Raw genomic sequence first — 16,629 nt, 5'->3', positions numbered from 1 at the left:
GAGAGAGAGAGAGAGAGAGAGAGAGAGAGAGAGGGAGGGAGGGAGGGAGGGAGGGAGGGAAGGAAGGATCTAAGTGAAAATTTCAAATTTCAAGAGTTTGACAAGATCTAACCCAGTGTTTAACTCCACACACTAACAGCTATAGTTGTATGGTCCTACTATGTGTTACCACCACATCACAGTAGGCAGCTACTATCACATTGATGTACTTTCCTCTGGTTAAGATTTAAGCAACCTGCTAAGTTATTAGGAGTGCTGATTCTTATGTTTCTTAAACATTTCATGGAGTAGAACTGTGTCACGATCATTAGTCCTTTTGATGGATGGTTTAGGAGACGCTGGTGGTGAGGATGTGAGGATGTGAGGAGTGTGTCCATGGGAAGGAGGTTTATCAAGCTTCCTGTGCATATGCCCCATTGCCTGGCACATGCCTAAGCGCATGCCATGGTTAGTAGAAGACCATGGCTCAGTGTGTTCTCTGGAATTGTGTTGGGTGCTGGTGGTATTATGGGGGTTATCCCACACTCTTTGGGGGAGCTCTTATTTTCTAAAAAGCTTTCATCCAAATCAGAATCATGTTAGGCCAGTCCTCAACTTTCACCCGCCAGAGGTCAGGAAGACCTGTGTGCACATTGTACTGCTGGCATTGATGATTTGCAGGGACTTGGGAAAGCTATTGATTCCAGTTATGATGCAGAGGACCTGCTTTTCAAATGGGGAGTATTCCCATCTGAGTTTTGAATGGGTAAGAGTGAAAATAACCACCACCAACACTACCAATGACGTGGGCTAGACAGACAGCTTTGTAAACACACTAGGCATCTGTTAAATGGGTGCATTCTGAAGATACAACATTTATACTGAATCCCAGGAGGGCTTAGAACGAGGCTGTATATGGTGTAAATTGGGTTGCTAGTTTACAAGCAGCTGATGAGATATTGCTTTTGAAGTCAGATCTTGCATTTGCTGGGCTGCTCAGTGAAGCAAACAGATGTTCTTGTCCCCCAAGGTTCACTAGCCACACAAATCCTTATATCTAAAAAGCTACATAGAGAGTGACTCTTCTTTGCATCTCAGATGACTCTCTGCTCACTGGGTTGACAATGGGGAACCTACAGTTGATCCTCGTGCTCTTTGTCTTGCTCTCCTATGTTCCACCAGGTAAAACGAACTCCTTTCCTCATGGAATTAGTTTGTGAGGTTCTGTAAGTCTAAGACGAAGGTGGTGCTGAGAGAAGAGAAGCAGAAACAGGGAGGGACATGGGCAGAGATGGACAGAGTGGGCTGTTGTAGGGAATGAAGAGAAGATGCAGGGGACACTAACAAGAGATGGCTTTCTTCTGAGAAGAAACTGGTTCTGAATTTGACTCTTGAGCTTTCTTCTGAGAAGAAACTGGTTCTGAATTTGACTCTTGAGCATCCATGAAGCCTGTGAGTAACGCTGGACTGATGTTGGGAGCAGAGTAGAATGATGGGACTCTTAGAACACAGATAGGAGGTGGGGTAGGAGGAAAGCTGTTCCCTGAAAACTCTAGGAGCATGCCCCTCACGCCTAGCTGTGTACACACTTCTTTCATTTATTTAGAAGTCAAGGCAAATGGTAGGGTGAATCTTAAAAACTGAGCTAGCTGTCAGCCTATTTGAAATTACTTTGTAACAGTGGGATCCTGTGGGGGCATCAGAAACAATAGCCAGATTTCCTGTGTTCTGGATAAAAACAAACATTGTATGAATATGGAGAAGACTCTACTTAACAACTGAAGTGGGGGCTTTCAAAAGACAGTTTGACTTGTAGGTTTCTGGGGATGTTTAGAAAGCTCCTTCCTTGTACCTCAAAACTAATTCATAAGCTGCCATTTAAGAACCAAGTGTGAAACATTTAAAAGACAGACACCAGGAAACATTGAGATAGTGCTGCTCCTGTGTGTGGTAGAATCTCTGGATACTACACAGTGTCTCCTCTTGCTCCTCTTGATGTTTTTTTTTTTGGTCCCCAGTGAGGGCTATGGGGCTAGTGAGCACACAGCAGGCAAGTTTGCTTGCTAGTAGAATTCTATCATACACTATTGATTATTTGCACGTATTGATTCTTTCTGCAGATCAAAGCTCAGTCTATGCTCCTATGCTGGTAGCTAGGTGAGACACCAAAGCTTACCACAGAAGATGGCCCAGGGCTACACCCTTTCCCATAAACTGTCCCCCATACCACTTGTCCATTGTTTCTTGGCTTCCAGAGGCACTTAAGTGTCAATGTTGCTAGATTTGGGCATGGGCTTTAGGTACTTCCAATTATTTCTTATCTATTATCCGATAGGACACCTCTGAGTCTCTTGTAATTAAGCTAGGACAGGTAATGGGGCACATAACAAAAAATCACCCTGAAGGTTATTGGTAATATAGGGCTGGGACCAAGGGCTTCTGAGTTCTAGGCTGTTGATCTTCCTTTCTTCAGACTCCAATTTTGACAATCAAGAGCTCCTTTGGGAGGTGTTTGTGCTTCCTGGTACAGAGTCTGTATACCACCGGAACGTCTTCACTGTCTGATCTTTCCATGTTGAAAATGGCTGCAAGCTGAATATACCGTGTTGTCATATGCAGATAAATGATCAGTGGCTCATGTAATTTTGGATCACGGGAGCTAATGGCTCCTAAGAAGTCCATGGAAAATGAGGTCAAAGTAACTAGAAGGGGTATGTAGCCGTAAGATAGGATGGATATATTTGATTATGTATGAAGTGCTGGAAGTCTGACTTACCCTTGGCCATGTGACACTGGAGGACAATAACCGTACGTTAACCCCTTTCCCCTCTGTTTGCAGTTAGAAGCGGGGTGAATATGTACATAAAACGGATTTACGACACATGCTGGAAACTAAAAGGCATTTGCAGGAATACATGTCAAAAAGAAGAAATTTTTCACATTTTCTGTGGTACTCAGTCATTGTGCTGCTTAGAGAAAAAGGAAATGCCCGTTCTCTTCGTGAAGTAGCTGTGAGTATTCCGGGGCCTCCTGCTGCCTCTCGACTCCTTTGTCCCCAGAGTGGTGCTACAGGGCTGGTGAACACACTGGAAGCAAGTTTGCAGCCGTTGTGCCATCCATCCTATTAAAACAATGGCTTCTGCCAGACAGTGTTTCCTGCTTTCCTCCCTTTAGGAAGTATTTTAAATACCTTGTCACCAGTACTTTTCTCTTTACCCTGTAAAGGGACATTTCCTAAGATGCTTCTAAAGGAAAAGTCCCAGAACCCACTTAACCTTATATCAATGGAGTCAATTTAGTAGTTACTTCTTTAAGATGTACTTTTGTCCCTGGGAGCTCTGAGGGCTCGGGGTGGGGTGGGGCAGTCTGAATGGTTGATATTGTTGTTCTTCCTATGGGGTTACAAACCCCTTCAGCTCCTTCAGTCCTTCACCTAACTCCTTTATTGGGGTCCCCATGCTCAGTCCAATGGTTGGCTGCAAGATTCCACACCCAGGAACTAAACCACCAACCAAAGAATACACATGGAGAGACCCATGGCTCCAGCTGCATATGTAGCAGAGGATGGCCTTATCTGGTATCAATGGAAGGAGAGGCCCTTGGTCCTGTGAAGGCTTGATGCATAGGGGAATGCTAGGGTGGTAAGGCAGGAGTGAGTGGGTGGGTGGAAGGATGGGGAGCCCTCATAGAAGCAATGGGAGGGGTAGAATAGGGGGTTTTCAGAGGGAAACCAGGAAGGGGGATAACATTTGAAATGTAAATAAATAAAATAATCATTAATAAAATAAAGACTAAAAAAAAAAGAGAGATGTCCTTTTGTGGGGCTGCAGACAGAGCTGAGGGGCTCACTCATTCTAAGAAAAGGCTCTACAACTAAACTAGATTTCCCCAGCCCAGGCTGGTACTTTTTCCGGTCAGACTCTGAAATGCATTCTGTTGTACCATGTAACTACACTCACCTCTCAACAGTGTGCAGTATTATGTCGGAAGACATGCCTGTGACTGACCTGGTGTAGTTAAACGATTGGATCTATAGTTTCCAGCTTGGGGCTTTTATAGTGTTGTGACAAACATTTCCTTCTTCCTTTTTTATAGGTCACACTTGGTTTTAGTAGATCCACATGTTGTTGCGGACCCAGAAATCTCACCTCTGTCTTTCAGATTGCTTGCACCAATTTCCATTCTCTATGTTGTTAGTAAATACTTTGGATCCCAGCTAGTGTTCTCTACCCCTTACTCCCCTCCGGGGTATTATACTAATGATACATGGGAACTGAATTTGAATTTCACCTCTGATTAATAGGTGTTTACTAAATGGTCATATGTCTTTGCTTGTGACTGGGGCACAGCTTGAGGTTAAAGCACTTACCTGTGTATCCTTAGTCATGATGTGCTTGTTCATAATTTGATGTAGAATATAGTAAAAAATAAAAGTCATTTGGAAAACACCTAAATCGAAGTATTGAGTGAGTTGCAGTTTATCAGACATACTCAGCAGTTTGTTTTCTACTGCTAATATCATTTAAATGTGGCTGTTGTGCTGGGGCTGTAGCTCAGTTTGTAGAGGGCTTGCCTAGCATGCCTGAAGTCTTGGGTTCATTTCCAGCCGATCATAGGCATGCATCACCACACTTGGCTTCTGGATTTTCTAACCATTGTGAAAAGTGAACATTGAAATTGTTTTACTAATATTGTGCTGCTGTCAACTTCTCTTTTCAGATTTGCCAATTTTTGCTTTGTATACTTGAATTTCTTAGATGCAAGGATCATATATATACACATATATACTGTTAAAATAAAAGAATTATTAGAAAGAAATTGCACCTTTTTTCGGTATAAGCTTTCTGACTCTTCCTGGCTCTTCTGGTACTCTCAACACAATATCTGCCTGACTATACTGCATCTACATCTCATAATAATTCATCTTTACATCTTTACATTCTCTTTCCCATTCTATTTTCAGTTTGGCTGATCGTTGGGGATATGTCTCCAAACCGGCTGATCTTTTCTTCTTCTTGACCTTGTCTGATGTTATACTTCCTTGTAGTGTGTAATTATAAAAAAAAAAAATCAATCCATGCTAAGTCCAGCTCACCCATCCTCATCTTCCCTCAGCTAGCTGGCTGATGAACTGCCCAAGCCATCTGCTCTGCTGGCTCTAATCCCCTAGCCCCGTAAAAGGAAAACTCAAGAGGCTTGTAATTTATCAGCCAGATTTATAACAGTAAATCTTCAACCCCCAAAATGCCCACACAAAGAACTCAAAACTGAATTGATACTGATACAAGCTTCACATGTAGACTGGACAGATGTGCCCTACATCAGTCAGCCATCTATCTGTGAAATCCCCAGTTACTTCTGGCTCCTTGGACCACGTGGTTCCAGCTCATCCTCCTCTTCTACAGTTCCCATCTTGAATCTCCTGTCTCTGTCCTGTCTCTCTCTGTCTGCCCCACCCCCACTAAAACATTCAGCTCCACCTTCCCTTCCACTGCCCAATCACAGGTTCTAGTCTTACCTGACTAATTAAGATTTCACCTGACCTCAACTGAATACAGGCACCCCTTTTGAGGGAGGGCAGGAAAACAGACAGCAATTCACAATATTTCCTCATTGAAGATTCCAATTCAGTTACTATATTATTCCACTATGAAGTTTGTTGTTTTGGTGCTGTGTGGTGTTTTTTAATCCCTTCACTGGAGATCTATCTGTCTGGGGGCGGGTGTGTGTACTAATAAGATGGGTGCTTTGCTGCAATCTCATCCAGGCCAGTTAGAACCCTGATCTGTGGCACTGTCTGGGAATGACCAGACAAACCACTTCCAGATCGAAGGTGGGACTGTGGCATCGTGTCCATTCTCTCTGTGCTGAGCCTGAGGAAGAGCCATGGGAAGTGTTTATTTGCATCTGTTTAGAACTATGCTCATTTCCCACTGTCTCTGTCTCTGTGCTTCTAAGAGGAACTGTGGACTTTAATTTTCATCACTTACCTGTTGGGGTGAGTGGCCACCTCCAATTAGTTTGCACACCAGACTAGAATCCGTGGGGACTACTCCTTTGTATCAAAGAAAACCAACTTACAATATTCATCCAGTTAACAGATAAAAAATCATGTGACTTGTGAATTAGGGGCAGATATAAAGATGTTTCTGAGCATCTATCTATATCCATATTTTTCTATCTTCAGATTAGTGAGAATATACATTAAAACATTACATAGCTATATCCTACATTGGTAGAAATCTTTATTATTGATACAAAGTTGAAGTTATTTATTTATTTTTTAATACGTATTTTCCTCAATTACATTTCCAATGCTATCCCAAAAGTCCCCCATACCTCCCCCCACTTCCCTACCCACCCATTCCCATTCTTTTGGCCCTGGCATTCCCCTGTATTGTGGCATATAAAGTTTGCAGTTATAATCCCTTACATTGGTACAGAATTTAATTGATACAAATTTAAGGTTTTCATTGATGTGAATTTCTTTATTGATATAAAAATGGAGATTAATATTGTTACTCTCATATAGGCACTGTGCCTATACAACGTATTTAAGTATACAAAGCTTAGACCCAGTTCTTCTCTAACTGCCATTACAAACTGATCTTAGATGATTAAGCGTACAAGTTAAGGGCCAGATAGCAAATTCATGGCTCTGAGTTAAATGTTAGGGTGTTTTCAAGATATTTCAATTAGAAATGACTGAGAGCAGTCAAGACTTAACAGTTCAGAAATGCTTTACGTAGTCTTCAAAGGCTTCTGACACAGAATATGACATTTATGGGCATTTCTTTATTAAAGAGCATTTGACTAGAGACCTGTCTGCTCCTGACAGCACCCTTTTCTTGGATTCGAAGAAGAAATTGAGCATCAGTGGAGTTGCTCCAGTTGTGGCGAGGCAGCCACTAGGCAAGAATTGCCTCATTTCATCTACAGACAAAATACTGTCCAGAAAAAGGAAACACTCTGAGAATAGTCAACAGATAATCTCTGCCAAGACAGGGTAATCAGCCCTTTAAAATTCTACGTTACAAAGGTCACAAAGGTCTGCCACATGATCCTGGGCCAGAAGGCTGAAGACTATTGCTCCAACGTTTTAAGGAATGAGGGACTGTCCAGGTGATCAGGGGTCTCTATAAATTGGCTAAGTATTAGAAGCTATGTTTTGTGCTCCTTATATTTTCAGGTAATATTAGTCATTTTTGGATTTCTGAAGGGGATGAAGACTGGTTGTAGTCTCATAGCCAACCCAAGCTGTTTAGCATTGAGAAAGATGATGTAGACTTGAGAGCATGGTTTTCAGATGATATATAATCTAAAACCAGGACACAAATGAGGTGTAAAGCTATAAGCCTTTTTAAGTTAGGAAGATGACAAGCCGGGAGGTGGTGACACACGCCTTTGTTCCCAGCACTTGGGAGGCAGAGGCAGGCGGATTTCTGAGTTCGAGGCCAGCCTGGTCTACAAAGTGAGTTCCAGGACAGCCAGGGCTATACAGATAAACCCTGTCTGGAAAAACAAAAACAAAAACAAAAACAAACAAACAAACAAAAAGTTAGGAAGATGACAGTGTGCTTTATTTAATTGACAAAAATGATGGATTGGGTATTAGGCGTATCTTTTACTTTCTAAATTACAGAATGGTAATAGTTGTGCTCAATTTATATCTGAGAGAAAAGAGCCCTTTAATTGGACAAAGCGGGGGCGGGGGATTGTAGATTGCTATCTGTACACAGGTGAGGTCAAGTGAAATATAAGGCTAGACCATGTGGTTGGGCAATGGAAAAAGAAGGTGGGGCTAAAAGTTTTAGAGAGGGGACAGAAAGACAGAGAGAGGAGAGAAGGACAGAGAAAGAAGATGGAGGAAGAAGATGAACCTGATCCACGTGGCTTGAAAGAATCACAGGTAGCGATGGATATCATAGAAGGACAATAAAGTAATCTCGGGAACATTTGCCTCATCTAGGTGTGCAGCTTGTATTTATATCAATTGAATTTTGAGGTTTTTTTTTTGTGTGTGAACCTGTTGGAGGGTTAAGGATTTACTGTTATAAATATGGCTGATAAATTACAAGCCTTTGGAGTCTTCATTTAATGGGGCTAGAGGTTTAGAGGCAGCAGCTGCCAGTCTCAGCAGGCCACAGGGGCTAGCAGAGGGGGCGGATGGCCTGGGAAGATAGGAGCGGTTCAGCAGCAGTGAACTCAGGAAACATGGCACCGTTGCTTGGGTATCACACAGGGGCAGGGAAACCGACACTGCTGGCGTGTAGCCGGCTTTAGTGTGGATTGGTTTTTAATAATTACACACTACAGACTAGAAGTAAGGTTATTAAGATATGTAAAAAAAATATTTTATTTTATTTCCCAAACTATACTATTTTGCATTTCCACCAGCAAAGAGTGTTAATCAGTCATCATTCTTACCAATACTTGGTATTTTCAGTTAAAAAAAATTACTCTTACCAGTATATGTAGTGTTAATTCATTGTGACCTTCGCTGCTCCCTAACAATGAACCATTCTAATAATCTGTTCATGTATTTATTTGGCAAACTTAAGTCCTGTGATTCTAGGGACTGAGAAGTTCAGGCCCCTTCCATCCATAAGCTGGGATCTTAGGGGACTCTAACTCAGCCTAATTCGAAAGGTCTGAGACCAAGGAACCAGTGGTGTAAACCTGAGACCAAATTCCTGTTGGTACAGGAGGGACAGCATGCTGTCACTGCCCCTGTGCATTCTCATGCCTGTGCTCTCGATAGCCATACCTGCCACTGGAGTCACCTCGAAATCCTGATAGGCTGCTTCCAGGACTGTCGACAGCTTTACCTGGCTGTGAGAGGGTCCTGGACTGGGCAAACAACTGTGTTCCCAAGTAGACATAATTTTGGCAGAGGTAAAATTTATATCGAGCATTCTCTGTGGAAAACAACTCTTTAAATCTAGGACAAGCTTAATCTTTTTTTAAAAAAAACTTATTCTACTCTGGCATTCGCTCCCTCTCTCATTCCCCTGGTAAATTGTTGCCCAGGTTTTAAAGCCTTTCAGAGACTCGCTAGCTTAGCTCTTGGTTTTTCTCTCAAAAATTTTCCTTGGGAACTCAGAACTCAATACAAATCTTTTCACATTTGCTTTTGAAAACCATGAAGGCTCCATCATCTGGCTTCCCTGACCCCATTTCATCCTGAGTTCTTTAGCACCTAAAACCCAATTTATGTGCCAGTCCCAATTAGTCAAATGTTCTACAGCATGCCATGTCTCATGACAGTCATATCCCACCATGGGCCTTAGCAAAGTAACTAAAGTCCTGCACCACTCCCAAAGCGTCCACGACCAGCTTTCTCAGTATCTGTACATCCTGACCTCAGCCAGCACTAATCAAGTGTCCTGAATGGCTGGTAGCATTTCACACCAGTTCATACTACCCAGTTTTTGTCTCAAGGAAGGGAAAGTAGCTATATTTCTCCATTTCTATATTTCTGCAGTCCTCAGACTTAATTCCACCTGTCGCCATGCCCTGTGATCTCATGGGCCAGGCTGTGAGGGGAATCTCTCAATTCTGTTTAGAAGCCTTCTTTCCATTCAAGTAGCTCAGATGCAGACTATTTTCCAATTACCATAGTTTCCTATCTTGGGCCATTATCAAGGCCCCTGTGTACTTATTGACGCACAGATTTCACATCTACGTATCTGTGTGGCAGACTCCCTTTCTTAAGGAAGCATGCTACTCTGTCTATGGAGAGAATCCTCAGTTCTGCTGAGCATCCAAATAAAGGAAAAGGTGGAACAGGGAGAAGGTCAGACTTTTCTTTCTCTGCATCACAATATGTTATGTGTCTTTATGGAACCCTGAGATGTCTCGCATGCAGACAACTTGACATTGGTTGCATGTCTCATAGTGGAGACTATACAATTGCTGTGTCAGCAACAAATCAAAACGTTCAGCACCGGCAGCCAAATTGGGCTTGCCCTCATGATTGCTTCATCTCCAAACAGATCAGCCTGAGATACAGCCTTATCACCCACGGCAGGGACCAAGCAAGTGCTCCTCCTTACTCCATCTTTGGCTCTGTCAGTCCGTGCTCAGGCTCTAACTGTGCTGTGAGGGATATGAGAGTAAATGTCTGTTTGCCCCAGACAGAGCACCAATGACATAACCAAGAGATGATTCTGGCCAAGGCTGATGAACCAGTGAGTTTATTGGAGTTTCTTACAGGGTTGGGGCAGACTTGGCAGGTGCATTGCCAAGAAGCCCATTTCAATATGGGAGATGATTCAAGAAAGCTGCATCACTGTAGCTCCTGGCAAACCTGTGAGGAGGACCACTGAAGCATCTCCTGGAATCTTTACTACGGAAATAACCTTGGAGGTGGGCTTTGTGATTGATTTGAGTTCCATAGTTTTCTAAGCTTGTAAGCCTTACATCATCTCTGTCTATGTTAAAATAGCTAGTGCTACCATTAACGGATGTTTTCTAGAAATAAAGTTGGTTTTTCAATACAGGGTTTCTCTATGTAGCCCTGGCAGACTTGGAACTCACTCTGTAGACCAGGCTGGCCTCAAACTCAGAGACCCATCTGCCTCTGCCTCCCAAGTATGGGAATAAAGGAGTGTGCCACCACTGCCAGGCATGAACCCACTTCTTAGTTCCCATAGTTGTTTTTAATAGATGCCTTGAGATTGTCTATGTAGCTAATCACACCCTCAGACAAGAGATGTTTCCTTGTATTTAATTTGTGGGATTTTTGGTTGTGAGCCTAGCCTTTAACGGCTGAGCCATCTCTGTGCCCCTTCTTAGAATTGGGAACAAAACACCCATGGAAGGAGTTACAGAGACAACGTTTGGAGCTGTGACGAAAGGATGGACCATCTAGAGACTGCCATATCCAGGGATCCATCCCATAATCAGCTTCCAAATGCTGACACCATTGCATACACTAGCAAGATTTTGCTGAAAGGACCCAGATATAGCTGTCTCTTGTGAGACTATGCCAGGGCCTAGCAAACACAGAAGTGGATGCTCACAGTCAGCTATTGGATGGATCACAGGGCTCCCAATGGAGGAGCTAGAGAAAGTACCCAAGGAGCTAAAGGGATCTGCAATCCTATAGGTGGAACAACATTATGAACTAACCAGTACCCCGGAGCTCTTGACTCTAGCTGCATATGTATCAAAAGATGGCCTAGTCGGCCATCAGTGGAAAGAGAGGCCCATTGGACATGCAAACTTTATATGTCCCAGTACAGGGGAATGCCAGGGCCAAAAAAATGGGAATGGGTGGGTAGGGAAGTGGGGGGGGAGGGTATGGGGGACTTTTGGGATAGCATTGGAAATGTAATTGAGGAAAATACATAATAAAAAATATTTTAAAAAATCTGTGGGATTTTGTTGTAGATTTGGTCTAATACTACTTATGTTACTTTGGTCCCCCCAAATGACACGAAAATCCACATGTCTACACATAAGACACCGAGGGACCCTGCCACTAGTTGAGTTTGATTGGTTGCCAGCAGCCAGTGGCTGGGGAGTGAGACAGAGGCAGGATGGGTACAGAAGAGAGAACATAGTAACCAGGTAAGGTCGGGATTGTGGCCCAGGAGGATGCAGGTCTGAGTCTGGGGCAGTAAAGATGTAATAGAGGTTTTAGTAAGTGATAAGCTGGGATTATTGGAAAGTATCTCAGCCATGTAGAGGTTTGGAAGTGGTCCAGCCATTGAGCTGTTTAAGGCATATTAAAATATAAGTGTGTGTATGTGTGTGTGTGTGTGTGTGTCTTTCATTTGGGAACCCAGAACGTTAGGACCAGTATCGAGGAACAGGCTACCACCACAGGGACAATGTGAGTAGAGACTGATTGATAACTACGACAGGATTTGACTTTTCCTCCTTACCACACTGACGAATAAGCTCCCTATCCCCCCACCCCACCCACTCCTGGCAGGACACGGAGTAAGGGTTTTGAGAACAGGGTTTTTTTTTTTTTCTTGCTTTAATTTTTTTCCTTCTTATTGTCTGTATGTGTTTGAGTTTATTTTGTCTACATGTATGTCTGTGGAGCTAGAAGAGGCCATGAGATCCCCTGGAACTCAAGTCACAGATAGTTTTGAGTCACCATGTGGGTTCTGGGCTCTGGAAAAGCAGTCAGTGCTCTGAACCTCTGAGCCATCTCTGGAGAGACCCCTTTGTCTCTGTTTGAGTCTATGGCAACACAGTCAATGTTTCACCATTAAGTATAATGTTAGCTGTCAGGTTTTTTTTTTTTTTAATCTCATTGAGGAAGCTGCCTTCTTCACCTGCTTTCTAAGATTTCTTCAACACAGCAGTTTTAGCAGAGTAATTAGATGGTGGGGACTTTGACCTCATCTGTGGGTCGATCCAACCCACGCTCTGGAGTTGATAAGCTTTGGGCAAGTGACCAAAACTTTGGAGCTGGGCGCCAAGGACTGCATGCTGCCCCAGACTTCCTCCTCGAAAATATCTCCTTACTTCAAGGTCAGCAGATTTGCTGTCACGTGCTTCCAACCCTGGTGTTCTGCCTGATCACCCTCCAGGAGCAAGGATCTACTTGACTGAAGACTGAAGTCTCTTAATCATGATCCAAGATAAGCATTCCTCCTTTAAGGGCCTCCTCAGGGATTTTGCCACAGTAATGAAAGCTAATCAGCTAATATGAGTATCTTCTATGTTTAACTATGTCTGAGTCCCAGTTTCTAAAACCAGACTAGAAAGACATTTAAAGCTGGAAAGGAAAAAAAAATGCCCATGAGTTTGCACTGGATCTTTCCTTGCTAGAACTCTAAATGTGGATTCAGGACTAAAAATGAATGTGTATTAAGTAAGAGTTTACTAGTTTTAGAGTCAGCAAGTAGAGACGTTAAATTTCCATGAAAGACTATTAGCCCAACACAAAATCAGGTCATTAATGTGGTTCAAGCGGCTTCCAGCCCAATTATTTTTAAATGCTTACTTGGAAGCCCAGGAGTCAAATGGCCAAAGGTTAGACTCTTGTCTTGGTTGAACAATAAGAATGTTGGGGGCTGGTGAGATGGCTCAGTGGGTAAGAGCACCCGATTGCTCTTCCGAAGGTCCGGAGTTCAAATCCCAGCAACCACATGGTGGCTCACAACCATCAGTAACAAGATCTGACTCCCTCTTCTGGAGTGTCTGAAGACAGCTACAGTGTACTTACATATAATAAATAAATAAATAAACAAATAAATCTTTAAAAAAAAATAACGTTGAACAATAGTAACTGAAAGAGCATCCTTAGGAACACACCACACCCATGTCCACCCACCAGAGTCTGCCTAGTAGTTAGTACAGAAGTTGGATGACTTTCTATAGTGTCCAGAACTCTCTGCCCTTGGGCTACAAACTTTACAAGGTGTAATTCGGAAGAGCTCGATAAGCAAGAGGCATTTGTCAGCACTAGGCAAAGGAAACTGCTAAAGGTGAGATAGAAATCTACTCTAGGGGAGGAGTGGAATTGTCCCAGGAGGTTAAACACAGTCTCAACGCTATGATTTTACAAAAATTAAGCTCCCTCACTCTAAATGGATCCATTTATATATGGGTAGATGAGTTATTCAGTCATCAAAAAGAAATCTAAATGGCCAGTACAATTCTGAAAAGTGTTCAGTCTTTTTTATCTGTTAGGAAAATAGAAAATCAAAACTACATTCCAGGGGCTGGAGAGATGGTTCATCCACTACTGGCAAGTCTCTTGCAGAGGACCGGAGTTCGATTCTCAGCATTCCCAGAGGCTCACCGTGGTAATTCAGGTTCTATAGGGAACTCTGCCTCTTCTGGCTTCTATGGGCTCCTTTATGCACGTGGTGCATATAAATACACACAAGCATAACACACACACACACACACACACACACACACACACACACACACCACATTTTTCTTAAAATTATAAAAACGTCTCTAGATCTCATCTCACTTGTAGCTATCATTAATCAGTCACACAGCAGTGAGGGTGGGGCCGCGGAGGCAGGTCACATCTGTGTGCGTGGGCCCTGGGAGAAGGCAGCACCCGACTCTCAGAATGATTGCCCTGCTGCAGGCACTGGTGTGGCGGGCACTACATGCACTTGCTCTGACTACACTGAGCAGTCATCTCAGCGGCGTTATGCAAGTGGTTCGGTACCTGGAGCTGGAGCTGGAGCTGGAGCTGGAGCTGGAGCTGGAGCTGGAGCTGGAGCTGGAGCTGGAGCTGGAGCTGGAGCTGGACCTGGACCTGGACCTGGACCTGGACCTGGACCTGGACCCAGTGGCTGCCCAATCATCTGGCTGACTGTGGGAAGTCTCTACCCTGTCCGCATCCGCAATGGCACCCATATCTGGACTGGGGTCCCGTGGTGCACACCAGACTGTGCTGGCGCGCGGGTGGCTGGAGACTGCACAAGTTGCCGGTGTGCACGGGTCTGCTGATCACCAAGCTGGAGCACAGCTTCTCAGATGTGGCAAGCATCGTGGTGTGGTGCGTGGCCTCGGCGATCTCTTACACTAGCGCCTATGATCACCAAGGCATTTTCAAGAGAAATAATTTCATACTGATGGAGGAAATTTCAAAAGGACAACAGGAACTTTGGGGCTTAGATTGCTCCAGATACTTAGCAGAGTTGGCAGAGAGCAACGACAAAGAGGATCTAGTTTTAAACTGCCGGATGGTAGTGAAGATGCTGTGTCCAGAAGAAAAGCAGATGTTGTGAGAGCTGGTGGCGCGGCAACGGAAAGCCACAGATCTGAATGTGTTTCACAGATCTGAATGTGTTTGAGCTTGCTTTGTTGTCACGGGTTCCCTGATCCGGATTTAGTACCGAAGTTTGGTTCTGTGGACAGCATATTAGACTTTCTCCCGTGGCAAATCAGACTGGCTGAGATTGTCTTCTTGCCCTCTTACCTGTACACCAGGTCAGAGGACTTCTTCGCCCTTTTGTTTTGTTTTGGTTTGGTTTTTGTTTTTTTCGAGACAGGGTTTCTCTGTGTAGCCCTGGCTGTCCTGGAACTCACTCTGTAGACCAGACTGGCCTTGAACTCAGAAATCTGCCTGCCTCTGCCTCCCAAGTGCTGGGATTAAAGGCGTGCGCCACCAGTGTGCAGCGAGTGAACCACATCTGGGAAAGTAGTGATTTCCTGTTGATTAGATTTGATTCAGGCTTTTGGAACAAAGGATCCAAGTGACGCAGATGTTTACAAAGTACCTACAAAAAACGCTGTGCACACCTACTTCATATTCCTTATACTTTATCAGCAGACACAAAAAGTGTCTTCCTTGAGAGTGAACGTTTGTGTTTGGAAAGAAACAGGAGGAAGGCAGTAGAGAATGGATCAGGGAAGAAAACTGAACCTTTAGATTTAAAAGGCTCAGCCCCTATCATTTCCTGTTTTCGTGGGGAAAATAGGGAGTAATTAAAGCTAGTTTAAGTGTTTGGAGCGGGATGGGGATAATTTTTGTTCAGGTTAACCTAGTGACTACACTTTAATTTTTAAGAATAGCATATTGACTTGCTAAGTGGGATTATTCTCATTTTAAGGGAGATTCAGCAGAGTGGAATTCTGTACTCACACATAGAAAGCTTGCTTACGTTCAGACTGTCTATCATCAGATTTCTGGTCATTCTCGATGCTTCGTTACACTAAGTAATGGCCTTGCGAGGACTGCTTTGGTGTCTGTGCTCTGGGTTGTAAAGATCATTTGAAAAAGAAATTGCAAAATACTGAAGTACAAAAGATAGAACTTTTAAATGTTGAACTAAGCAGTCCCAATCTAAATAATGATCATCTCAAAGGTGGGAATTTTCCTTAAACAACGATTTTGACCTCTTTGTCGGCAAAAAGAGTAAAATGCTGCATAGTACCCCAAAATATTTCCACTAGCTTTTTATTTAAAGTGAACATTTGAGAGACGCTACTCTCTAAAGTAGCTTGGTCCTCTTTCAAGTAACACCAGGGATTTTTCTCCCAGTAAATTTCAATAACAACTTTGCATAGATAAGATGAAGTAGGATGTTGGCTCATGTCACCCAAATCTGTGAAAATAACTTGATCATTTACGTCCCATGTCTTATGATCACTATTGTGTCATAGAGAACAGTGAGGGGTCTATTATTTTCAAAACAAGTGGATTCTTAACAGCGACTTAATGGTTTTTCCACACAGCTCATGGCTAGATGCATTCTTTGTATTTGATGGATAGTTTGCAAAAAGTTCTTACCAGCAAGAGTCATGCGCATTTAGTTTTGGGCCCCAGAAACCTGAAAAGCAGCGAAGAAAATGGGGTTTGAAGAGTATGGTCTAGAACGGCTTGTCAGACGATGAGGGGAAGATTATGTGTTTTGGCTTGGGATTACCAACTCCATTTATGATTTAAAAATATACTTATAATAAAAATTATTAAAATGAATTTTGGGCTAGTGATACTACTTTGCCCTTAAGAGTCTTTTTTTTGTACAAATTCTTTTTTCTTTTTAATATTTTTTTTATTACGTATTTTCCTCAATTACATTTCCAATGCTATCCCAAAAGTCCCCCATACCCACCCACCCCCACTCCCCTACCCACCCACTCCCCCTTTTTGGCCCNGGCGTTCCCCTGTACTGGGGCATATAAAGTTTGCAAGTCCAATGGGCCTCTCTTTAC

At 43.2% G+C, this 16,629-nt stretch overlaps 1 protein-coding gene and 1 pseudogene across 3 annotated transcripts in view; both read left to right on the top strand.

The window, feature by feature from the left end:
• The window catches only part of Defb135 (defensin beta 135), a 16,728-nt gene extending 12,602 nt beyond the window's left edge, over nucleotides 1–4,126 (top strand). The window contains exons 1-3 of one of the 3 annotated variants that reach the window (XM_021182474.1): nucleotides 1,096–1,161; nucleotides 2,819–2,990; nucleotides 4,075–4,126. In XM_021182474.1, the coding sequence (XP_021038133.1) occupies nucleotides 1,104–1,161; nucleotides 2,819–2,988 (228 nt within the window). In that variant the 5' untranslated portion in view covers nucleotides 1,096–1,103 and the 3' untranslated portion in view covers nucleotides 2,989–2,990; nucleotides 4,075–4,126. Of the gene's footprint in view, nucleotides 1–1,082; nucleotides 1,162–2,818; nucleotides 3,124–4,074 lie in introns of those variants that run through there. The other 2 variants (XM_021182473.1, XR_002379738.1) reach the window with 2 other exon arrangements.
• An 8,880-nt stretch (nucleotides 4,127–13,006) lies between these two features.
• LOC110308966 lies at nucleotides 13,007–16,160 on the top strand (annotated as a pseudogene).
• Nucleotides 16,161–16,629: the final 469 nt, after the last annotated feature.

The sequence above is a fragment of the Mus caroli genome, chromosome 14, assembly GCF_900094665.2.
Source record: "Mus caroli chromosome 14, CAROLI_EIJ_v1.1, whole genome shotgun sequence".
In the NCBI taxonomy this organism is placed as follows: Eukaryota; Metazoa; Chordata; class Mammalia; order Rodentia; family Muridae; genus Mus; species Mus caroli.
This window is presented reverse-complemented; position numbering and strand designations above follow the sequence as displayed.